At 34.3% G+C, this 26,158-nt stretch overlaps 2 protein-coding genes and 1 long non-coding RNA gene across 3 annotated transcripts; all 3 read left to right on the top strand.

Moving 5' to 3' along the window:
• The first annotated feature begins 1,031 nt into the window (after positions 1 to 1,031).
• Positions 1,032 to 2,690, top strand: LOC135834446 (uncharacterized). The gene is made up of 3 exons (XR_010556673.1): positions 1,032 to 1,430; positions 1,559 to 1,801; positions 2,429 to 2,690. It is a non-coding gene; the product is annotated as an uncharacterized LOC135834446 (long non-coding RNA).
• A 5,819-nt stretch (positions 2,691 to 8,509) lies between these two features.
• LOC135834445 (phenoloxidase-activating factor 2-like) lies at positions 8,510 to 11,062 on the top strand. The gene is made up of 5 exons (XM_065348325.1): positions 8,510 to 8,885; positions 8,978 to 9,131; positions 9,215 to 9,501; positions 9,594 to 9,760; positions 10,808 to 11,062. Exons 1-5 carry the CDS (start codon positions 8,705 to 8,707, stop codon positions 10,994 to 10,996), a joined length of 978 nt encoding a protein of 325 aa, XP_065204397.1. The 5' UTR covers positions 8,510 to 8,704; the 3' UTR covers positions 10,997 to 11,062.
• Positions 11,063 to 15,366: 4,304 nt separating this feature from the next.
• LOC135834442 (phenoloxidase-activating factor 2-like) lies at positions 15,367 to 22,163 on the top strand. Its single transcript, XM_065348323.1, has 6 exons — positions 15,367 to 15,944; positions 16,032 to 16,285; positions 16,434 to 16,566; positions 16,659 to 16,948; positions 19,823 to 19,974; positions 21,772 to 22,163. Exons 1-6 carry the CDS (start codon positions 15,715 to 15,717, stop codon positions 21,955 to 21,957), a joined length of 1,245 nt encoding a protein of 414 aa, XP_065204395.1. The 5' UTR covers positions 15,367 to 15,714; the 3' UTR covers positions 21,958 to 22,163.
• Positions 22,164 to 26,158: the final 3,995 nt, after the last annotated feature.

Here is a 26,158-nt window from a genome sequence, read left to right as displayed (position 1 = left end):
CATGGGAAAATCGCTTTATTTTTTACCTCAGAATTTATCAAAAATACGATCGTATCTCCAGGAAAAATCCCAGGCAAACTTTGAAAAATAATCACAGTTTCATTATTAACACTAGAAAATCTCCTTAAATTGAATAATCGAAACCACTTTCTTGATTTTAATTTTCTGATCATGTGGTTAAATCATGTTTCAGTGATGAGTAAATTCATGAAAAATTCGTTCGTCACCTCTTCGATTAACATTAAATTCCATTAACTTACTCATTTTCATGTTCTCTAATTCATGCAGGGAAAATTTGATTTCTTACTCACCTGAAACAGAAAGTAAACAGGAAGTTATGAATAAATGCATATTTTCTATCACTAAATAAAATAAACTAGAGTTGCTTTTCACTCGATATGTAGTCTCAAACCAATAAAAATTTTATTCGTGATCACTGAACTTGTAATATTTACATCATTTGCCATAATAAATTGCAACATAGGCTTGAATTTAGAATTACTTTTCATTCGATTGTCTCAAAAGAATAAAAATTTCATTCATGATCACCGAACTAGTAATATTTACATCATTTGTCATAATAAGCTGCAATATATAAATAGGCTCGAATAGCTACTTATAACCCCACGAGTATCAACTATCAATGTGAAAATTATCCTATAGGATGTATAATTATTTCACGAATTTGCCCACGATTCGAGTCTTATGTTTACTTTAAAACGCTGTTCTTCGTTCTGATCCATTAATCTACCTACGTAAAACGTCAGCAAAAATTCAACATACAGAGGTATTACATGCTTCTAATTACAAAAATACAATAATTTCCCGAGTTGTTTAATTTCACAAAAAATATGCTTCTCTTCTCATCCGCACACAATAATTCGTGAAATGACCTCCAAAATACGTCAATTGCATTCCCGCTTGCTGGTTTTTTTTTCTCTCATCTTTGGGAAACCAGTTTTGTGTAGCGATTTAAATATAGATTAACGTAGGATTTCTGGATTCCCATCAGCTGAGTGCGTCAAACTGTATCAATGTTTTTTCACCATTTGCGCGGTATTTTGACGAAACGACGTCTATAATTGTATCGCATAGGTATTTGGATAAACGTAAACAGGGTTTTTTTCGAGTAATCATTTTAATACCTGGCAGAAGGCGAGTAGGCATTCAGTGTTTCTTTAGTTTCGTTGGCAGTCGAACCCGGAATAACAAGATAGTCGATTGATTGAATTTTATATACCTGTAGTGTGTTTTCGATTCTCGGTTCTCAATATTTTTGTGTCGGTGGTTTCTGTGAATATCAGTGCGATTCCAGCTGAGTTAATAATACTAGAAAAGTGTTAATTTGCGAATTAGTTGTAACATTTTGTGTGTGTACAAGAAGGAGACAATGTTGACATTTTTTCAACTAGTGAAGATGATCATAACCAGTAAGTGTGCTTTAAGACTTTTTTCGTTTATTTCTTTTCAATTTTTACGATTTAAAAACTCGTTAACTCGACCAACAAAGCGAGATGAACTATATTCCAGTTTAACTAATGGGTGACTTTATTTGCAGAGGCCAATGCCAAGGTTCAAACGTACGTTGTAAAATACCAAATAGTAAATCGTCGTCAGCAAAGAGCCACCTATTTGTGGAAAAGTGTGCAGCATTTTCTCAAAAATCATCATCATTGCTCACCTCTGACAAAGGCATCGATTGCGAAGAAATAATCAAGAGGCATTTGTCGGTCGTTGAAATAACCTACGATATGATTCTTGAAACCACGTTGTCATTTTGCCAAAAGCCAACTTTGGCTCGGTGAGTAATTCATTAAATTACCATTATCTCTAATTTTTTACTTTTTAAATTCGTTGATTTTCGTAAAAAAGGACCTCAGTTAGAATTTAATCTCATAAAAAGATTCAGGAGATTCAAAAAATTAGTAAAATAACAAAAAAATATGTTGAATTGTTCAAATCTTACATCAAATTCTTTGCATGTAAAATTATTTAGTCTAAACAATCATTAAATTGCAAAAAAGTCAATCATTTATCAATAAAACTTTCAAAAAATTCAATAATTGCCACAAAAATAGCTCAAATGGCCCAAAAACGTGGAAAAAAGATGAATTTCTTAAAACTACTGCCAGTTTGAAATTTTAAATCGCCATCAAAGCTGAATTGAGTTGCGATAAAATATTGCTCAATTTTGGAAATCATTGCGAAAGACAATTTCATTTTTCTAGAGGTCTGACATTTTTTAAAACTATACGAAAATGATCGAAATATTTAAATAATGAATTAAGTCTAAATTTCGTCGATAATTTTACTCTTTTTTTCGTTCAAGTCGATTAAAAGTATACATTAATATTGCCTACTTATACATTTTAATTCGATGGCTGCAGTTTCACTCCTTTTTAATGAAATATAATGTTATTTTCCACAGAAACTTGAAATAAGAAAATGTGCTGTACAAAAAATCATGCGCTCTCTTGAGATCACGAAGTACCAATGGAAGCGAATTTGTTCAAACAGGAGGAAATTGAATGCAACTTATCTGGCTCACCATCCAATGTAAATGAATTGTTGATATAATTGCAGTTTAAATGATTTTACAAAGTAGTGATGCAAGGTTGTAAATATGTGTATTAGAAAATCATAAATATGATGTTCTGTTGAAAAATTCAATAAAGCTTGATGAATTTGTAGAGAGTTTTGTTATTTTGATGGATATTTTATTGACATGCGAGTGCGAATCGTGTCGGTGTAGGGTGTAATGAAATCAACGATTGAAAATAGAAATTGAAAAAAATATGACAGAAAAGGCACAATAATACTTGAATTTACAAATCTGAGTGAAGTGTGAAGTGGAAAAATTAAAAACACTTTTTTTTGTCTCATTCAGAAGAATACAACTCAGAAAATTTGTTAAGAGGAATTTCAATAAACATAAACAAAAACAACACTTTAATTTCACAGAATAGCGTTTTGAAATTATCTGACAATAATTTTGCGTTGTTCGTTTTGGAAATTTGGGAAATTTTTCATTCGAAACTAATCTGTTATTATTATCATTGCAATTATGCCGAAGATATAATGTTCATCCATTTAAAGAAGGTATAAACACAATCATCAAGCCACCAACAAACATAAATTTGCAAGGTCATAAAGCATTCAAATCAACAACTCAGCTAGATGCACTGATGAGGAATTTATTTTTTGAAGTAGTCGACTTCGAAAGTCGTTCACAAATTATGGTCAAGTTTTCAACGTATACCTAGACCTACAGTAGTATCATAAATGATCCTTTTCTTGATTGTTTCGCAGGAAAATCAACGATTAAGAGGTCACGCAATGGCAAGAAAAAATATGGCATGTTCAGAAAAACGCCAAAAAAAAGATAAAAATTGAAAAAAAAATGTCCTCAAAATATCTGTTTGAAGTTGGCGAAAAAAAAGGGAGGTATCCTGACAGTAAAATGAATAACAGGACAAAGCTAAATCGAACGATTTATTTCAAAATTGAAAAACATCAAAATTCCACCAAATTTATCTGAAAAACTGCAATTTTGTTCGCACCTTTTCTTTGACCTCTTCGCCCTGAATCGGTTGAAAACGATTTTAAACAATTTTTGAGGAGTTCTGGAGCCTTTATCAAATTTGTGATAGGTAGTTGAACCTTTCACGAAATTCAATTTGAACCCTAATTTTAACATACTAAGTAGATTGAAGGTGGCTTTAAGTGGTTTTCAAGCAGGTTTGGAGCCTACCGAAATATTTTGAAAGTTCCAAATTCTCAAAGATTTGGTTTGGGCCTCATTTTCAACCTCCAGAGTGAAATTGATGATGGTTTTGAACCGTTCTCGAGGGTTCGGAGGATTTTCGGATAGTACAGTTTTTGAAAAAACTCATCTTGTAAGAAGGTGGAAATGAAATCCAGCACTTCTAACCTCTAATTTACCGCCTCTGTGTCCCATTCAATCGATTTAGGCACATAATTACTTTGACCATGTTTTCATGTCGGTCCAAAAAGAAAATTTTCATCAGTGATTATTTCTGATGAAAACAAAAAAAAAAAAAATGAAAGTACGAAAAATGATGAAAGAGCCTTTCAAAATAAGATAGTGAAATCGACACTTTCCTAAATTTTAACGAAACTCACCCAAAATGTTAGTTTGGATGTAAAACTATCTTAAAATTTTTTTTGAGTCAACCCCCTCCCCCAACATAACTCGAGAAATGTACCCATACGTGCTCATGGTCCAATTTTGAAACTTCCACAAAAAATAGTCACTACGAAGGTGCGTGTGTGAAATTTTCTTCAAAACAAATTTTAATATTAAGAGTTTTTTGGAAAAGACTTGGGAGGGAGGGGTGTTGAAATTTCAAAATTTCGTATAAACAAAAAAAAAAAGGTGGGCAACCTTTGGAATATTGTCATTTTCGTGTCTTTTAACGTAACGTTGCTTGAAATTTCATTTTTTTTCTAAAAATTTTGACCTTGAAAGCCCAAACACGACAAAAAATGACGAAAAATCACGTTTTTTGCAAGATTTTGATTTTTTTAGCACGTAGCACCGATTTTTGAACTCAACAAAAAATATATGATATACCTTGGGGTGCAACTAAATTTCTGAAAAAATTTCGCAAAGGGTACCCTCCTGGTTTTTTTCCTACAAATTTTTGAAATTTTTAACCCTCCTCCCTCCCTCTAAAAAACCAAATATATTTTTTTTAAAATTCGAAAAAATGTCACACAGGTACTTAGTATCTAGACCTTGTGAAAGTTTCAACATTTTTGGACCACCCCTTCCAGAGAACGAGAATTTTCAATCTTGAGCACGTATGGGAGCATTTCTCGAATTGTGGTGGGAAGGGGAGGGTCGACTCAAAATTTTTTGGAGGATGGTTTTACATCCAAACTAACATTTTGGGCGAGTTTTGTCAAAATTGGAGAAAGTTCCGATTTCACTATCTTATTCTAAAAAGCTCTTTGATTTTTCACCCTATTCTCGATCTCCAGAGTCGATTGTAGACGGTTTCGAATCATTCTGGAGCCTCCAGCGGATTTTCGGATTTTTCAGTTTTGGAAAAAATTGCGTAATTGGGGTAAAAATGAAATTCCTTGCCTATAGATTCGGATTTACCAGCTTTGTGACCCATTTAATCGATTTAGGCATACATTTTAAAAATCTTCTTAAACCGGTTCAAATCCAAAATTTTCTCCAGAAAATCAAAAAAACAATCAAAATCTGCTAGAGGCTCCAGAGTGATTTAAAAACGTCACTAATTGACTTGAAAAGTCGAAAGAAGGGTACAAACCAAATTTCTGACTTTTTGGTCAATTTGGCAAAACTTTGTTTTCCCTCGTTTTTGGCCCAACCCTTCGAATTTTTAAAAATTCGCCAAAAATCGAGAAATTAATTTCACTATTGGGTCATTCCACGTCAATCGGACCAAGAAGTGGTAGGTGGGTTCGCCGATTTTTTTGAAATTTTTCCTGTGGAAAGACCTTCCGAAGGGATGACCAATGGCGCAAATCGCAGCCCTCTAGCCCATTTTTAACGGCAGCCAGGGGGTGTCAAAGTTTTCAGTGAACCCAAAATACCATCCATTTCAGCAGTGGATTACTCGATAACCACGATACCTATCAAAATGGAACTTTTTCCAATAGTTAGGGGTTTTGAAAGGCTTTTTGGTGATATCATAAAAATCAGTGTTGCCACTTTTTTCGTACAAAAAATTAGCTCAAAAAGTTTCAAAATGTAGTTTTTATATCGTTCCGACTCTCAAAAATTCTGAAAAAAATATATTATGGACAACTGTTCATGCTGAACAACATATTAAAAAATTGGGATGGTAACTTGGCGCAAAGTCGATTTAATAAAATTTAAAGTGTGCAAAAAAATGTGATTTTTTGATTTAAAACATGAAAACAAGTTTTGATAGGTAAAGTTGACTCATTTGACCCCTATTTTTACGTATCTGTTAAAAAGTTGAAAAATCCCTTCCACTCGATGAAATGAACTCCTCACAAAAAATCAAAATTCAAAAAGATTCAAAAAATGAACGAATTTTTATTTTTTTGTTGTGAGTGTAATTTTTATCAACTTTTTCATGAAATATACGTCAGAAAGAGGTCAAAATAACACAACTGAATAATTCTAACTTTTTTTGTTGCTTGAAATTAAAAATTGAATTTTTTCAAAATTTGATTTTTTGTGAAGAGTTCATCTCATCGAGTGAAAGGAGTTTTTCAACTTTTTCAACAGATGCGTAAAAATAGGGGTCAAATGAGTCAACTTTACCTATCAAAACTTGTTTTCATGTTTTAAATCAAAAAATCACATTTTTTTGCACACTTTAAATTTTATTAAATCGACTTTGCGCCAAGTTACCATCCCAATTTTTTAATATGTTGTTCAGCATGAACAGTTGTCCATAATATATTTTTTTCAGAATTTTTGAGAGTCGGAACGATATAAAAACTACATTTTGAAACTTTTTGAGCTAATTTTTTGTACGAAAAAAAGTGGCAACACTGATTTTTATGATATCACCAAAAAGCCTTTCAAAACCCCTAACTATTGGAAAAAGTTCCATTTTGATAGGTATCGCGGTTATCGAGTAATCCACTGCTGAAATGATGGTATTTTGGGTTCACTGAAAACTTTGTCACCCCTGGCTGCCGTTAAAAATGGGCTAGAGGGCTGCGATTTGCGCCATTGGTCATCCCTTCGGAAGGTCTTTCCACAGGAAAAATTTCAAAAAAATCGGCGAACCCACCTACCACTTCTTGGTCTAATTGACGTGGAATGACCCTCTTTGAAGTTTTGGCTGGTGGTATGTTTTGGAGTCCTCTGTCGATTCCCATTTATCCGACTCGAAAGTTTTTGTGCAGGTTAAAATTTTCCCCTTCTTTGGCCCCTTTTGAAAGTAATTTTTCCAATTGAGAAATCTACATTTCCGTTTTCCGTTGAAGGCTTTTTTTTTTTTTTTTTTTTTTTTTAATCAACTAACTTGCATTACTGTTCTTCAACTCATATCCCCTAAACACTAACCTCAGCCGCTCCTCAGATCACTCAACGCTCACTTCACCTCAACATGGCCGAAAGATTCCCGTCCAAACACCTGAAAACCACTGACCATGGTCAAGGGAATCTCACGCAAGGGATCCTTCGGCCCGGGGGCTTGGTGCCGAAGATTGTTTTTATATTTATTTGTGTTTTAAGGGGGGTTGATGCCCGAGGGCTTGTCTTAAACGACTCGAAACTACCGCAAATCCATTCGACAGATCGAAGATAAGGTATAAATGTGTACAAACAAACCAAACAAAAATTAAAGGGCTTACTAGACCCCATGCTCTGAAAAAATCCTTAGATGATACAAAAAAAAATTGAATATGAAGATCTACGTAAGACTCTATGAACTGAATAAATACCCTGTAACGACGAGTAATTTTTTTCCAACTCTCCCTCTCCCCTTCCCCCTATAAAATTTTCTCCACCATTAACATTTTACAGTTACTTCAATCTTAAAGAAATTATCTCGAAAACATTCATCCAGATCTCAATACATTATTCATTCCTAACATGATGATCTTATAACGTGCAATTTCACACTTGTAGATAGACAACTCATTCATTAAATATTTCCTCTCAATGAAATCCGGCTGTATATTGCAATCTCGTGACTGGATACGTGCCAGACACCTTGTACTTATGTTTTTTTCCAATTGAACAAATTGAACAAAGAAAGAACGTGTAATTTTCCAATGACTAAAAGGGGAAGTTCAAAATCACGTTGGCGAATCGTTTGTTCAAAATTTGAATTGCTCGACGTATTGAGAATATCGTCTCAGAATGAACAAGGATGATGGGAAAGATATTTTAAGACTGATAAGTAGAAAGAAAGAAGATACAAAGATGCCATGTACTTACATAAACGCTCATTTTTTGATGTAGGTATAGGATTTTAAAAATAATGGCTCACTGCAAACAATTTTCATGCAATTGAATATTGAAGTCTGGTATAAAATTTATGCCACAGGGATTTTCAAAAAAAATTTGAATACAGATGCAAGAAAAAATGCCAAAATTAAACCAGGTAGGTAACACAATTTTAAGCCTTGAAACCTCAAAATTAGCAAATCATGATTAATGTTCTTCAGCTTCGTTGACCTTGAAAATCATGGAAGAGAGCTTAAATTAACCTATCCCTATTTTTCTTTCATTTAAAGTGCCATTAGCTCCCATACTTCAACTTTTACATACGAGATAGGTGAGTTTACGTACGTATGTGATACAAAATATCAATTCAAATGCATTTAAAACATTCGTAATAATTTTTATATCGATTCGCGATATCTAATTAAAAGTACATCGTGTTAACGACGTTAATTGATGATCTCGTATCCATAATTTATAAATATTATTGGTTTTCCCTTTCGGTTAAATAACCTGTTTCGCGTATCTCTATCTGCCTATTTGCACGAGTATAATGTTCACAATACAACGCAGAGCAAAATACTACCTAAATTTAGTTACCTATTGCGACTTGCTCATCACGTGAGCCAAGTTTAGATAAAACTGGTCGCTGAGAATATCAATAATATACACATATTGAAAACGTTTACCCCCAAGGTAACACTTCTGCACATTGTAAAGAATCTTTTATACATTTACCCGCACGCGATACAGAAGCATAATTGTTTATCGTTCATTATGCGCAATTTCTGTGATTTGTTTACCTTAGTGTCGGTGTTTTTATTGATAACAACAAGTTCATTGTCATTGCGAATAGTTCGATCTCCAGCCGAGGGATCATCGGAGGCTTCTCCGGTATCGAACACCGGTAGTGAAAAATGCGGAATTAGAAAAAGAACTGATAATATTATTCCTGATGGTGAGTTGACTCAAATTTTTCTCAAAATAGACTACTACAAATCTGAGTACCTCGTTCGTGTTTTAATTTATTTACCTATGTGAATAATGCAGTCGATCCGTACGCTCAATTTGGCGAATTCCCCTGGATTGTTGCTATTCTACAGACCAGTCCAGCTAAAGCGAATGGTGAACAAACATTGGGCTTCATTTGCTCAGGATCACTGTTATCCCCATCTGTAGTTTTGACTGCTGCTCATTGTGTAAAGTAAGTACGAAGCTGGTGATTAACAACAGCTGCTTATTTACTCAGAAACATCAGATTGAAAATTAAATCCTTTCTCTTTTTAGTAATGTAGACCCGAGTACTTTGAGGATTCGTGCAGGTGTTTACGACATGAACGGCGACACTAATGATACACTTCCTCACCAAGAACGATCAGTGAAAAAAATCAGTATACATGGAAATTATTCGCACAAACTCTTGCTTAATGATCTGGCTCTGCTCAATATGACCGAGCCTTTCCACTTCGCAGACCATATTGGTCGAATCTGTGCTCCTTTGGGACTGACTCCATCACCAGACTCTTACGATTCTACGAAATGCATTGTTGCTGGATGGGGAAAGAATCGACAAGGTTATACTTACATAGACCTCCTGTTATCCATTCAGACCTCTTTTTACGAGATGGAGTTCAAATGATACGAATAAAACTCATTTTCATTTCAGCTGACGAAGGTACTGTGCCACAAAAGTTGAAAAAAGTTTACGTAGTCACTGTGCCTAATGACGAATGCCAAAATTCTTTACGAAGTACACGTTTGGGAGGCAAATTCCTACTCCATCCGAGTTTCATGTGCGCCAGAGAAGAAGATCCTTATAATATGGTGTGCCAGGTGAGATAACCACATAGATACAAATATACGTAATTTATCATCTGTGCTTGTCGGAAGGTATGTCGTGCAGCTTGAAATAAAATTTGTGCATAGTCCAAAAAAAATATAAATTTCAAAAAATTATTGTTCTGAAAAAAAATTTCTAGAAAATGAAAACATGAAAAATACTTATCTACAAAGCTTTGGATAAAAAACGACCTTGATTTGAAATAAACAATTTTTTTTAGGATTTTTACATCACTTTTTTGCACCTACATGCATACTTGAACTATTGATGTAGTAGGTAGCATTTTCAAAAACTTTTATGACCTTCCAGAGATGAATTTTTCAAGGCACCTTCACAGTTTTGTAATTTATCATCCTTACATAGATCTTTGAACTTCAAAAATAAATAATTTCTCAAAATAATATTTTCTGCTCATTTCAAAAATTTACGCACGAATTCACCATCAAAGTCGACAAGTTTCGACTTTCAAAAATTTAGATGAACTGAGGGATTCATTTTTCCCCTCAAAAATTTAATTTCTTTTTAACACCTTCAATTTTAAAGATGGACCATTTTGCAAAAATGACATTTTTTTGTTTCTTGCAAAAAGTTGAATTAAAAAATTTTGGCCTGAAATATCACATTTTGCAAAAGGTAGCTGCTCTCATCTCAATTTCCAAATGAGAATAGGAAAGTATCAGAGAAATCAAGTATTGAGTGCAGGTTTTATCTCTACATGGACAAAAAATCGTTCGAAGACTGGCTCAGAGTTGTAAGGAGGGGGAGGGGGGGGTTTGAATTCGACTAAAATTGATTTTCAATCAAATCGATTTCAAATGTTTCTATTTTCATTTGTCAAAAGAATGACATGAAATTTTCACTTTTACATTGAGAAAATTATGGTTTTTAAGTGGGTGGTGGGGGTGGGGGCACAAGAATTTTTGTAGGTGCGACTTAAAATACTCATCTGTAGGTCGTCGTCGTGGTTCCTTGTCCTTTAGTCTGTTTCAAATAGTTCTGTGATGAAATTACTAAAAAAAAAACTGCGAATAATTTTACAGGGAGATGGAGGAGGGCCACTAGTTTGTTCCTTGAAATCATCCCCGGAAATATATGTGCAAGTAGGCGTTACATCATGGGGAGTTGGCTGCAGTAGTGCGATACCAGGAATTTATGCAGCTTTGATCACCAACACCGAATGGCTCAATAATGAATTTAATAATCTAAGTGGAACCACAACATCGTCGTGATTATTTTGTATTTTTGTTACATGTGCATCGATTTGTAAAGTTTTCAATACTCATTATTTTTTTTTTTTTGTTGTTTCATGTCTTGAATATCGAGATATTTTTTTTCATCAAATTTTTCCAAAAATATGTATACTGGTGATACAATTTTATTGATTACATGAATTATTGTAGAGACTAGAGAGAATTGAAAATCCAATGGCCCAAATAAAATCCAGATGTTACACCTTGCATTTCGCGCTGGTTTGAACATTGAACTACACACATTATCTAAAATTTCAACCCCCCTTCCCCTAAAAAGAGAGTAAAATTGAAGAAATCCAACTGAAAAATCAACATAATTTTTGGAAAGAGTTCCAAAATTATATGGATTAAAATATAAACTGCTCGAATAATTTGTCAGTTTTTAGTGAATTTTTGAACGTTCGAAAAAAGTTCTCTTGATGAGGGAGGTATCCTAATTCATTTTTCGATTTTTGATCCATTTTCAAAGATCAAATTTAGGCAAAAATAAGTGAAAACCCCAAGATGTTACTTAATTGTGCTACAAAGTTTTAATTTGGTAGGCAAGCACCTGATTTTTGATATTTAAAATCGATTGGAAACGGTTTCGAGCTTTCAGAACAGTTTTGAAGCCTGCTGAAAATCTTTGGAAATTGTCATTTCTAAAAGGTGCATACCTTCTAACAGTCTAAATTCAATCGGTAAAATTTCGATTTTCATAACCTTTTTTGGATCTTAATTTTCAAAAATTCACCAAAAATAAATTTTTGCAGTTGAAATTTTAATTGATTGTGTCTTTTTCATGCCCATTTCCACTCAGCTTAGCTTCGAACCGAAATTTTCCTGCCAGTTCAGGTACCCTCTAGTTAAACTAGATCGTTGTTTTCATTCAAGAATTTCTGAGCCTAAAAATTAACCCCTATAACCAAAATTTCAGCTTCGCAAATTAATATATTTCAATTTTTTTTGCGAATTTTTAAAAATCCAGAAATTGTGATTTTCTGGAACCTATTTTTTTTGCAGTGTACTTTTTCAGTGAAATTGATGAAGAGCTAATATCGACTTCTACAAGGTGTCTACTGGATTTAAAAAATAAAATTCCTTGATATTTTCTTGCCATTTTCCTTGCTTCAAATTTGAGCTTAAAAAGACCACCCCCCCCTCTGAATGTACGTACTCCTTTTGTAGGAAATTTCTTGACTTTTTTTTCAATCAGTTTCATGCTGATTGAACATTACGAAGAAAAACAATTGGCATGATTAAGAATTAAAAATGTATAATAACACGAAGACAACAAAAGATGAGCTTCACAACAATTCGTCTTGAAAAAATTCTTCTTGGTATACTGAAATCAAAAATTCGTACCTTTTTTAGTCGTTTTTGTGATTTATTCAGCTTTTGAACTTTGAAAATTGAATCTAAGACGAGAAGAGAAGGGCAAAGATTTTAACAATTTAGAGCAGTAAAATCATTATACTTGAGAAGTTTCAACGCTACAATTTCGTGATTTTTGATGTTTTTGAAAGAAGTTTTTCACCTCTTTTCGCTATTTTGTGCAGCATAATACAATTTTGCGTTTTTTGTGGCACAACCCTGAAATTTTATAACTTCCGATTTCAAAGCGAAGTGAGAGCAAAAGCTTTTGGCTTTCGAAAATTTATGATTCAAAAAGTAGAAATCAACAATTCTTAATGAGAAAATTACAAGAAAAAAAATGGAAAATGCATTATGAAATTGAAAATTCAAGGGGAACTTTTTTGAAAAATCCTTGCTATTACACAGAATTTGTGAAAATCCCTGCTATTTTCCTGCTTCCTTGCTACCTAAAGTGAAATCCTTGCTATTTCCTTGTTTTCCTTTCCAGTAGACACCTTGTTCTAGGACCGGAATCCTACAATTTCAGCCATTCTGGAATCTATTCAGTGCGATTTTCGATAATTCCAGAATTTTTGAAATTTTCCATAACTCGCGGAATATTTTCGGCCTGTTTTTAAGCAAGTTCATCCATAATTGAAGAAATTTCCAGGCAAAAACTTGGAGTGTGCTTTGATGAAAAATTCAAAAAATTCATGTTAGTCCAGGAAAATTAGATGAAAAAAAAGGGTCATTGGGAAAAGTGAGGTAGAAAGCTGAATTTTGGTATACTGGTCCATTTTTTTGTGCTGAACACGAATCCGATGAGTCCCCGGTCGTCCCTGGTGAGCGTTCTCCCCTATTGTGGATCTAAGCCCCCCAAAACCAGTTTTTGGTGAGTGTAGCAGAAAATCTGAGGTCATATTCGTGCTCAGCGGTATCGAATCATATGAAAACGACACCAATGTCATCAAAATAACTATATTTCGAAAATCGTGAAAATTGAGGGGGCTGAGGGGCTCTGGAGAGGGGTAGGTGAGTGTATCAGAAAATCTGAGGTCATATTCGTGCTCAGCGGTATCGATTCATATGAAAACGATATCCTACTCATTGATAGTTATTTTTTTCAAAATTGCCATTTCACCCCCCCCCACCCCCCTACGACACATTATTCCAAGTTTTCACCACGGCGCACCAAAGCAAAAATTTCTAACATAGTATATGATGTTTGGGGGCCAAAAATACATCCAAAAAACGTGTTTACAAAATTGTACTTCGCAATCTTGATTGATAATAGGCATAAAAAAATGAAAAAAAAAACGCCATTTTGAGGGGTAAATATGAGGGGAGGGGGTTGAACATTTTTGTGGGGATACCTATCAAGGATATACATAACCTCCAGAAAAATTTTTGAAATCGGTTGAAATGGGACTGAGAAAAGTGTTACTGAAATTTCAAAAAAGGGGGGTTCCGCAAAAAGGGGAGGTGGTGTGGATCTGAAATTTTTCACGGGGTAGTTTCTCGATGGTACGCACTTTCAATGCTGATATCAACCCGAACGATCTCGGGGCACATTTCACCCCTCTTATGCGCCGATAGCCCTTTTGTGTTTTTTTTAGAAAACCCCTCACATTTGAATGGTTCCTGCTCCACCCCCCTTGGGGGTAGAAAGAAAGTTGATATATCATTAGATCGGAAATTTGACGTAGATTCTTTTATCTAACCACATATTTTTCGCTAAAATGCAATGCGGGGGAGAAAATTGCAAAAAACTGGTTTTGGGGGGCTTAGATTCACAATAGGGGAGAACGGTCACCAGGGACGACCGGGGACTCATAGGATTCGTGTTCAGCACAAAAAAATGGACCAGTATACTAAAATTCAGCTTTCTACCTCACTTTTCCCAATGACCCTTTTTTTTCATCTAATTTTCCTGGACTAACATGAATTTTTTGAATTTTTCATCAAAGCACACTCCAAGTTTTTGCCTGGAAATTTCTTCAATTATGGATGAACTTGCTTAAAAACAGGCCGAAAATAAACCAGAATATGATCATTAGAGGCTCAAATTCATTTCCGCAGTTTCTGGAGGAATTCAAGAATTCTGAAAACCACAAAAATTTTATTGAAGACATTAAAACGGTTGGAAACAATGGGATTCAATTTGGGGCACCGGGCATTCGATACCTAAGCATCAAAACAAATGTCCGTAATCTTTGCCATTTGCTGAGAAAGTACCTTCAAGAAAAAAGAGCATTAACAAAAAACCACCATTTTTGGATTTTCAAATAGATTTCGACATTCAAGGCATGCTCATGCTAAAAACTCGCCATCTCGAAATTGGAAAACATCTATATTTTCATTCATTTCCTGAAATTTTCTTTTTCACGTTGACTTTTTCAGCACTGCTGAAAGCATTCTGCGGCGCATCAAAAATGCTGAAAAAATTTGGGAATACAGAAAATCCTACACCCAGACAATTCTGGACCCCCCTTACCCAAAATCGATCAATTAAATTTCAATTCGTAAATTACAGATTTTTCAAAAAGGCAAATTTTCACTACCAAGTACCTATTTTTTAAAATTTTGGGCCACATGAATCGGTCACTGTGAATACAAAGTTGATCCCCGATATTCATTTCACAAAAATATTCAAGTTTTAGAATTTAAAGAATCGCATTTTTGGCAAAATGAACCGATGTATCAACTGACGTATGAGAGCACTTAAAAACCCTACCCATTCTTCAATTAAAATTTGGCACATTTATTTGTTTTCGCCTTAAAGTTTGTTTCTGCATTTGCGTCAGATACACAGCTGGATATATCTTTTAAAACAGATACAAAACTACACGATACACGTCCCTCCACCCATCTCCAGCTGCCATAGGCAGCCAATCCCACCCTGTCGTTTATGAATTTAGCTTCTACGTTTGGGTTTTTCTTCCTTTCATCGGAGAACCTGTTTTACGCGCAAAATAATATCAACAAACCAATTCACAACGATATGCTCGGAACAGATACACTTTCGTCAATCTTCCTTATACTACATACCCATACCCTACTCGTACATTAAAAAATACATATATTCGATCACGTGATCGATATTTTAATTACTAAACAGAGGTAGGATTATCGTCCAATCCATATTATTGTACCCGTTGTAAAATGTGTTTTCCCCAAGAAGGCAATAATTACCATATTCTAACCCTCCTACTACATTTCAGTAGGTATCGAATCGCGAATCAATATCGACTCTAAAGTGATCACTTCAGATGCGAGATTTTCATCACGAATACGCAATTAAATAGATACTAACCGCAGTTTAGTTCAGTTGCTCTTGTGTATAGTTTTTTTCACGTTCGATAATGTGCCGGCGCGATTTTCATTTATTAATTTTGGTGCTTGTATCTTCCATCTTGATTGATGGAGCAATTACTCGTACAGCTACTACAGGTCGTAGTCGTTTATCCAATCAACCTTGGGCAGCATCGCCATTGTTGAGGAACAATTTCGATGATGAAGGAGCCGGTGATCAGCAGGCATGCCAATGTGTGCTTTTTTACATTTGCGAGGAAGCTACCACCGTTAAAAATGAGTAAGCATTGCCACAAAGAAAGCTGCAAAAATGAAACCTATACTCCAAGAAGATGTGGGTAGCTAATTGCGATAATTTTTCTTACAGTACTACGTGCGAAGAACCTTTAATCTGCTGCAAAACAGAAACAAAAGTAATCAGCGAAGACGATACGTTTACGCCGGCGCCAGAATCACCAGAATCTTCCTCATTAGCATCATCAACGTCGACAGAATCTTTCATTGATAGCAATGTGCCATCTACTTCTTCATCAACATCGACCCCTTCGACTGAATCAGCTGAATGTGGAATCAGAAGACAGAATGGTCTAAATGAAGATTCCACCGGAAATGCCAGTATTGGTGAGTCGAGTTAGAAATTATATTGAACGAAGCTGTCTTTTCTGCAGTGATAATTTTATCCCACCAAATTGACGAAAATTAAAATTCTGTTCTTATGAAAAATCTTTTCTTCAGTACAATACTAAAAATGATTTCTTTTTTTCTCCAGATGCTTTGTTTGGCGAGTTTCCATGGATGGCAGCCATTCTACGAACCAGCGAAAGTTCAACTGATAACACTTTGATTTGCGGAGCATCGATATTATCACCATACATTGTTTTGACCGCAGCTCATTGCATTAAGTAAGTCAAAATTAAATGTTTTTTATTATTATTTAAGGCACTCGGGTGGATAAAATATGACATATCTATTAAAAATTCGTCCATTTATGCAGCAATATAGATATAAGTACGCTGAGAGTTCGCGCAGGAGACTTCATCATAAATGGCGAATCAGATGAGAGACTACCCCACCAAGACCGCACTGTGAACAATATCCTTATCCACAGCAATCATTCGAGAAAAGTTTTGCATAATGATTTGGCACTGATAACAGTAAACGAGCCGTTCACCTATGGAGATCACATTTCTTCTGTTTGCACCTCGATCAATGATATTTCGTATGCGACATCGAGCTCGTACGATCCGGAGAATTGTTTGGTGACTGGATGGACAAGTGTGACAGGTAATACAAGCTCTTTAGAAACAATTTACAGACCGAGTTTTCGAATATAAAATGACCTTCTACGATTTTTTCCTAATTTTGCTAAAAATTAATTTTTTTCGACTCATAACTGGCGGCATGAAGTTTACTTTCAAAAATCTCAAAACCAATTTTGGAGTAAAAAGTTGGAAAAATTCCAAAAAATTGACTGCATATTGCCAGCAAGGGATATTTTCAAAATCTCGAAATCAATTTCCTAATTTGGAACAAGGTAAAAAATTGAAAAAAATTAACCGTATTTTGGCAACATGAGGATTCATTCCCAAATCTCAAAATCAACTTCGGAGTAATCTGTAAAAAATTCAAATTTCCAATTTTGCTAAAAATAAATTTTCTTTTTGACATAACCGGAAGTATGAAGTCCATTTTCAAAAATCTCAAAATTGATTTCGGAGTATAAAATCAGGAAATAAAGAATACAAAATTTCCAAAAAATTGACTGCATTTTGGCAGCTTGAGGATTATTTTCAAAATTTTGAAATCAATTTCAGAATCTGAAATAAGGTAAAAAAATTACCAAAAACAGTTGACATTGTTTTAGCAGCACGAGGATTCTTTCCCAAATCTCAAAACCAAGTTCGGAGTAGAAAAAAATTAAAATTGACAACATTAGTACTAGTAATCCTGATATACTCGCATGCCAAATGTTCTGATTACCTTTTAACCGAAAAAATTCTCAAAATTGAACCATAAAAGAGGAGGGAAGGGAGAGTGAAGAGTGCATTTTCAAGAATACTACGTCTTATAGTTACATATGTATCTTGCTCATTTTTTATTCCCAAAATTAATGATAGGTACTTACCTACCTAAACATTTGAAAATAAAGATTTTTTCGACTTTCTCCATACAGACTTGTTCTTTTAATATTATTCAAGAAAAGAAAAGATGACATATTTTTGTTCAAGCAAAACTAGGGTGTACAATTTTTGCGAAGTTTTTTCATTTTTCAAAATTATATCTATAGGACTCTTAATTTAGTGTTTTTGCAAAAGTTCAAGGAATAATTTCTGGACTTTTGATTGATGATTAACAAGTATGATTTCTAAGCACCCAAACTTCTGATCACAGTTCTAAATTTATGGAAAACGATCAAATATCTCAAAATTTTGAGGAGATATCTCATTAATCGATCAGACCGTTAAAAATTATTAAAAGTTGATCGAATATGTATCCCCAAATTTCTGTAAAAAATGCAAAAATATAATTCCCGTTGATGAAATAATTACCATAAATTGATATAAAATCAGTAGGTATAATTGAATAAAATGTAGCAAAATTCAACTTGAAATGGAGTAAAAATCGCACAAATTGATTAAATATTGTGGAAATACTCACATTAAACAAAAAAAAAAAATCTGTAAAAATTATAAAAATTTATAAAACACGATCTACTTGAAATTGATGAAAAAAAATCACATAAACGTATCATAAAAATTGAAAAATTGGAATAGAAATCAACTAAGAATTCCAAAAATTATGGCATTTCAGTGAAATTGTGCTAAACATTGCAATTATTGCTTGAAAAATGGTAAAACTTATTAAAATGACATAAAGTAATTCAATAAATTCTCAAAATTACATAATTTGTAAAAATCACAGAAAATAATAATGAAATTTGCCAAACTGACCCTCAGTTATTGAAAATTACCATAAATTGATGAAAAAACCAGCGTAATTGTTGCACACTTTCTAAAAACTGCTTGATTCATTAAAACGTCTCGAAAACAGTTTGAATTTGAAACAACTCTAATTTGATGAAATACTTCAAAATTTGAGTAAAATGTCGTAGAAATTTAAAAAATAACGAGAAATTAATCAAAATAATATTATGAAAATTTAGTGAAATTTTTCAAAAATAACATAGAGTTTGCAGATATCCCAGAAATAAAAATTTCTGAAAATGGTCAAAAAAATAGATGAAATTTCGACAGAAAAATTAAAAGTTCTAAATGCCACAAAAAGTTTTAGATGACCAAAAATTAACAAAATATTATAGAATTTGAGCACTATTTAGTGAAAATGCATAAATTAGAACACATTACACTTGAACTTGCTCAAATACGTCAAATACGTGTCATTAACGAATGGAATTTGTTTAAAATGAAATCTTAGTAAAATTCGCACGAATTTTGTGATGCCTGAAAAATGGATCGATTCACGAATCATTTCTGATTCAAATCGTGATTAGAATCGAATCACGATTCGAATTGTTCCCAACCAACCTCGATTGTAATCCAAATTTTAAAAATATAGCTTTATCATCTCTCATTAGAGAAGCACAAGTTTTCAAGAATAATTTTTTCTGCAGGAGACTGTTGTCAAAGAGAAATGAGAAAGTTGAAATAGGTACATACCTACCTATTAAAACAAGTTTGTTAGATTTTTGAGTGATCTTATTGACACCTTATAAACTAGACTCGAATGGATAACAAAAAATTCATGAAAATGTGAACTTTATTCGTTCAAATGTAAGATACAGTGGAATCGCGATAACTCGAAGCTGAAGGGAAAGGAGTTGACTTCGAGTTATCGGAGTTTTCGAGATAACGAGGTGAATTTTGCATTGCGTCTTATGGGGAGTTGAAGAAACAGACCTTCGAGTTACAGAGGTTTTCGAGTCAACGGAGTTCGAGTTATCGCGATTCCACTGTACAAAATCACTAAACCAAAACAATCCCATATTTTTCAAAAACAGCGACGTATTTCAGTTCAACTTTTCATAAATTTGCATCTCAAAAGATGCAGAGAAGGCGAAGGGCTCGTACTCGAGCTATGTAAATAATAATATTTCTGCATGCTTTTACTACTTATATTCAATTACTAACCTATCAACAGATAACACAGCACAAAATAAGCTTAGAAGAGTTTCTGCGTCCATTATGAGCACCGAAAGTTGTGAAAATAACTTACGAGAAACACGATTAGGACGAACTTTCAAGCTCCATCCTAGTTTCCTATGTGCCAAAGAAGAACAATCTGTGTGCAAGGTAATTCAATTCATATACTCACACGTGTCATTATTTAAGAAAAAGGACACAACTTTGGTAGTAAATGTGGGAAAGTACATATGAGACCAGGATCGTAATAGTCGGGGAGCCCGCTAAGGATCTATTGCACCCCCCGTCGCGTCGGTCCTCCGGGACAACTTTTCTCTAAAAGGGGGAGTCCTAAAGAACATTTATAGCCCTTGTGCTCAAAAAAAAGTTGCCCTATTTACAAAATGGTAGCCATTTTGATTGGCAGGTCAGCCGAAATCGCAGATTTTGCGTTCCAACATAGAACTTGCACGAAATTTTTTAAACCGTTCAAAAGTAGATCGAAAGATTAGGCAAAAATTTATCACCTGTCAAAATTTCAAGTATTGAAGTGCGTTTTTCGATTTTGGTGAATTTTTGAAAATCAGGCCAAAAATGAGGGAAAAAAATCAAAATTTTACCAAATTGGCCAAGAAAGTTGAAATTCGAGATATTCAAGTCGTTTTGGAGCCTCCAGCGACTTGCTGAAAATTACTGGAGCCTCCAGTAGATTTTTGAAACTTGAAATTCCCCGAAATTTCATCAAATGGAGATGGAAAGCCGAAATTTACTCAGCAAATAATGTCTTTTGGAACCTCCAGCAACATTTTGAAAATTACTGGAGCCTCCAGTAGATTTTTGAAACTTGAAATTTCCCCAAAATTTCATCAAACGGATATGGAAAGCCCAAATTTACTCTGTACTCCAATTTTAACACCTTTTGAAGACGACTTCAGGTGGGTTCAAGTCATTTTGGAGCATCCAGCGACTTTTTAATAACTATGTACTAGAGTCTCCACCAGATTTTTGAAACTTGAAATTCCCACAACATTTCATTAAATCAGAAACTTACTTCCCAAACTAATTTCAATACGATATGAAGTCGACTGCATGGTGGTTTCAAGTGGTTTGAAGCTTCCAGCTACTTTTTGGAAATTTCAATTTTTCCAAGAAAACACGTACAACCTTTCAGAAAGTCGCTGGAGGCTCCAAAACGACTCGATGAAATAAATTTGTAGAGTAAATTTCGGTTTTCCGTCTCCATTTAATAAAATGTTGGGGTATTTCAAGTTTAAAAAATCTACTGGAAGCTCCAGTAATTTTCAAAAAGTTGCTGGAGGCTTCAAAACGACTTGAAATCCACTTGTAGTCGACTTCGTAGCGTATTGAAATATTTCGGCTTTCCAACTCCATTTGATGAAATTTTGTAGGAATTTTGAGTTCCAAAAATTTGCTGGAGGCTCCAGAACTGCTCAAAACGGTTTGAAATAGTTTCAAATCGATTTGGCATGTCGAAAATAGGGTATATCCCGAATTTAAACTTTCTTGGTCAATTTGGTAAAATTTTGATTTTTTCCCCTCATTTTCGGCCTAAATTTGATTTTCAAAAATTCATCAAAAATCGAAAAAGGCACTTTAGTACCTGAAATTTTAACACGTGATAAATTTTTGCCTGAACTTTCGATCTACCTTTGAACAGTTTAAAAAATTTCGTGCAAGTTCTATGTTGGAACGCAAAATCTGCGATTTCAGCTGAACTGTCAATCAAAGTGGCCGCCATTTTGCAAGTATGTAGTGCCACTTTTTTTTTTTTTGAGGATAAGGGCTAGAAATGTTCTTTATGACTCCCTCTTTAAGAAAAATTTCTCTTGGCTAATTTTTCTTAGATTCGAGTTTCTACCAAAAGTTGTGTCTTTTCTTAAAAAGGAGTACCTATTTTGGGTACAAAATGAACAAGTCAACTAATAAATATATTTTCCACCAAATTAGGGTCACGGAGGAGGACCTCTGGTTTGTGTTTCGCGATCAAATCCAAATAAATACGTTCAAGTTGGTGTAGTATCGTGGGGAGTTGGATGCGATAGGAATCTTCCTGGAGTATATGCTTCCTTGGAAAACAATTCCGAATGGCTCACAACAGAATTCAATAACTTGAATGCCAACCGACAAGTATAATCGAGAAACCTGAGAGCAATTTTTGATTTGAAGGTGACACCTGCATTTATAATTTTTTTCTTACTCGTAATAGCAGGTCTTCATCAAATTCAATGGCAACTTGAACCATTCTCGAAGAGATATTCCTAAATAATTTTTTATGCATTTATAGTGATAATATACCTAAAATGTAATTGAACTTTTTTTACAATAAAACTTTTCGTCTATTTCACAAATTATTACTACACAATAAAATTAAGTTTCTATCACAGGGAAAATGTCATCACAACATCTGCGAATATTGCAATAAATTTCAAACAAACTTAGTAGGATTTGGTCTGGCATTAAACTCATCCACTCTTTTGACAACCTCTTTTCTAACTTCACAATTGGGAACACCATGGAATCCATCTTCACGACGAGAATGTGTAAAATATCCGTGTTCAAAAGCGAATGATCGAATTAAAGACATATAAATATCTTTTTTCTTCTCCAAATTCAGATCGTAATTCAAATAGTTCAGCACGTGTTTCACCAATATAATAAATCTGTGAGCGGAATCCTCATCGTAGACCTTACTCAACGTGAAATTAGACTGATCTCTGTTCTCCGTATTGGTCGGCACCGAGATATCCATGAAAAAATCGTAAAAACACAGAAACTCGAAAATTACAAAATCTCTATCATCTATCGTCCAATACGCAGCAACCTCTTTCGCTTTAGGGAAATAACGATTAGACCCTGCAAATCGTTCTTGCCAGTACTTGGAGACTCTATTTAGACGTGGTCTAGTTTCCAAGTATTGCCTGATTGAATTCGGGTTATAAATGGTTCTGTGTTTTAATCGAGATGTGTACCCGTTGTAGCATTCTTTCAGCTTGAATCGTTCTTCTTCTTCGAAGTCGAGTTCATCCAGCTTGGGGGTGAGTTCTTTTGCTAGAATACCGAAAAATGTAACGAAAGGGTGGTCCTCCAAGAAGGGACGATGAACTATGCCTTGGATTCTGGGAAGATCCATGTAGTAACTCATGCTCGAAGTACCCGTCATCAAAACGTAATCGATGTATTTGCGACCTGTTTTATAAGTCCTCGATAAAATATTATTGAGGAGTTGGTAATACTTTTTTATTTCGAAATCTGGCTCGTACACGAGCTTGGTAAAAGCACTATCGTAATCATCGACTAAAACGACGACTTTAGTATTGTCGTAAACAGTGTACAAGATTTTAGCTAAACGATACAGGCAAAGGTTCCATTCTAATTTATTCAGGGTGTTGTTCTGTACCTTCTTCATGTAATCGATATCGCTGCTGTCGACTTTGTAGCCTTCGTTCGCGATCCATTTATATCTCTCGTAATACTCGAAGATTTGCTGTTGCAAGAAACTTATGAGTTTTTTCTCTGTGGGTCGTTTGATATTATCCATGTTCAGATTCAAAGTGATGACCACATAGTGAGCTAGATGATTAGCCATGAAACTTAGATTTTTACCTATTGCCAGGTTTTGGAATACTGTAAAAGAGTGAGTATCCTTCCAGTAAATTCGTTTTTTCTTTTTATCGACTTCGATCTGAGCGAATGATTTGATCATCCTGAGCATGGTGGTTTTACCGAAACGTCTAGGACATGTGATGAAGTTATGGAAGGTTTTGTTGTTGAAGAACGCCAATAGAAATTTGGTTTTGTCGACGTAAATGGATGATTGCGAGAGTTTCACGAAATTCACATCGAGAGGTAGCTTTTCTGCATGGTTGAATGGTATCAGAGGTATGAAAAGGAGGAAAAGGTGGAATATGGAGACGGGCATGTTTCTGTTGGTGAGCTCCTTCTTGTGATTCAAATTTTACTGGAACGGTTTACGATTACTCTGGTGTGCTTTCTGAGATTATTCTGCATTATTTCGTTTTAAATAGTAGTAAAATCACACCTTGAGAAATCTCCAAGAAACGAAAATGTCCTCACATTGATAAATTTCTCCAGAATAATTGAAAAGTTGTAAATCATACTTTCATAAAACCAAAGTGACTGCAAATATCAGTTCAACTCTGAATTCTCATCTCGATTTTTTGTTGCAGAAAATATAATTAGGCAAACAAACTTGACAGTGCTGTGTTTTTACGAACTTGATCCAAATGGGGGTAGAATAAGTTTACACAGATATGCATGCAGTCATATTTGATGCTCTCAAGAAAATAACACGAACTCGAATTACTTACTATCAATCGAGATACGCACGTCTACAGTTATTTTTTTTTATCATTTTAGGAACTCGAAGAAACAAATCACGATTATCGGAATTTCATTAAAACGTAATTACTTAAAAATTCACGTATATCATGAACTGGCAGTGTGTAGTTTGATAGATGGCACGTCTGTCGTATGGATGAAGCGTTCAAAAATTGTTACTTTTCTCTGTCAATATTTTGAAGTTAAGCCAATTTCGATACGACATCTTCACCTAATGTGATTCATCATGTGATTAATTCATTTGCGAACGATCAATCACCTCAGAATAAATCATTCTCGAACAAATCGTTTTCAATTGTCATCGATGGAATAGAAAAAAAGAAATTCATCTAATTCGTTTTTCATCGCGAATTTAATTTAATGGTGATTCAGTAGTTCTCGAACGATTTATGAATTTTGAGCAAATCATTCGCGAACGAATCAAGTCCTTTTTTTGATCATTCGATGTTAGGATTAAAACAGTCAAACATATAGTCACGTCAGTTGTACTTCTTTGATTTTTCAGTGATTCGTTCGTTCGCGAACGATTTTGCCCTCTCGAACAAATCGTTCGCGAATGAGTTGAGTCCAATTTAACGATAGAATCATCAAGACTGTCAAGTTTCGTTCATTAAGTCTTCTTAACCTAATGTGATTTTTCAACGATTCATTCGTTCGCGAACGATTTAATCTTCTGAGCAAATCGTTCACGAACGAATCATTCGCGATATTGAGATTGACAAATCAAAGAATATTTCGCTTTGTCTTGTTTTGCAATTTGCACTATGTAATTTGTAATTTCATTCCAATGTGATTCAGTCGTTCTCGAACGATTTATCTATGAATTTCGAGCAAATCATTCGCGAACGAATCAAGTCTCGTTTTCGATCATTCGATGTTAGGATTAAAACAGTCAAATGTTGTCACATCTAGTCACGTCAGTTGTACTTCTTTGATTTTTCAGTGATTCGTTCGTTCGCGAACAATTTTGCCCTCTCGAACAAATCGTTCGCGAATGAGTCGAGTCCAATTTTTAACGAGAGAATCATCAAGACTGCCAAGTTTCGTTCATCAAGTCTTTTTCACCTAATGCGATTTTTCAATGATTCATTCGTTCGCGAACGATTCAATCTTCTGAGCAAATCGTTCACGAACGAATCATTCACGATATTGTGATTGACAAATCAGAGAATATTTCGTTTTGTGTTGTTTTACACTGTGTTATTTGTAATTTCATTCTCATGTGATTCAGTCGTTCTCGAACAATTTATGAATTTCGACCAAATCATTCCCACATCTAGTCACGTCAGTTGTACTTCTTTGATTTTTCAGTGATTCGTTCGTTCGAGAACGATTTTTCCCTCTCATACAAATCGTTCGCGAATGAGTCGAGTCCAATTTTTAACGATAGAATCATCAAGACTGTCAAGTTTCGTTCATCAAGTCTTCTTCATCTAATGTGATTTTTCAACGATTCATTCCTTCGCGAACGATTTAATATTCTGAGCAAATCGTTCACGAACGAATCATTTACGATATTGTGATTGGCAAATAAAGAATGCATATTTCGCTTTGTCTTGTTTTACACTGTGTAATTTGTAATTTCATTCCAATGTGATTCAGTCGTTCTCGAATGATTCATCATATCAGAGCGAATCGTTCACAAACAAATTGACTCTAATTTTGTTGATATTTCATAATCTTTCATCTGGTATGATTCATTGTCGTTTCAATAGTTTGCGATCGATTTTTAAATTCTGATCGAATCGTTCGCGAACGAAAAGGCGAATCAAACAAAGTCAGGTTTTCCCTCTGATTTAGTCATTCTCGAATGAATCGTTCAAATTCTTCAACATCCTATTTAACTAAATCTCATTTAGCAGTGATTCATTCATAGGTACTCGAATAATTTGTCGGTTTTAAGCATATCGTTCGTGAACGAACTGAAACCAGTTTTTAACAATAGAATCATTAAAACTGTCAGGTTTTGTCATGT

Source organism: Planococcus citri, chromosome 2 (genome assembly GCF_950023065.1).
Source record: "Planococcus citri chromosome 2, ihPlaCitr1.1, whole genome shotgun sequence".
Taxonomy (NCBI): domain Eukaryota; kingdom Metazoa; phylum Arthropoda; class Insecta; order Hemiptera; family Pseudococcidae; genus Planococcus; species Planococcus citri.
Note: the sequence above shows the minus strand (reverse complement) of the source record. Positions and strands in the feature narration are given on the sequence as shown.

Bases quoted from the DNA above. Each gene is read 5' to 3' on its own strand.
- LOC135834445 (XM_065348325.1), top strand. From the start codon at position 8,705: ATGCGCAATTTCTGTGATTTGTTTACCTTAGTGTCGGTGTTTTTATTG. The intron at 8,886-8,977 runs GTGAGTTGACTC...TGAATAATGCAG, and splicing joins TGATAATATTATTCCTGATG to TCGATCCGTACGCTCAATTT. The intron at 9,761-10,807 runs GTGAGATAACCA...ATAATTTTACAG, and splicing joins CTTATAATATGGTGTGCCAG to GGAGATGGAGGAGGGCCACT.
- LOC135834442 (XM_065348323.1), top strand. From the start codon at position 15,715: ATGTGCCGGCGCGATTTTCATTTATTAATTTTGGTGCTTGTATCTTCC. The intron at 15,945-16,031 runs GTAAGCATTGCC...TTTTTCTTACAG, and splicing joins GCTACCACCGTTAAAAATGA to TACTACGTGCGAAGAACCTT. The intron at 16,949-19,822 runs GTAATACAAGCT...ACCTATCAACAG, and splicing joins TGGATGGACAAGTGTGACAG to ATAACACAGCACAAAATAAG.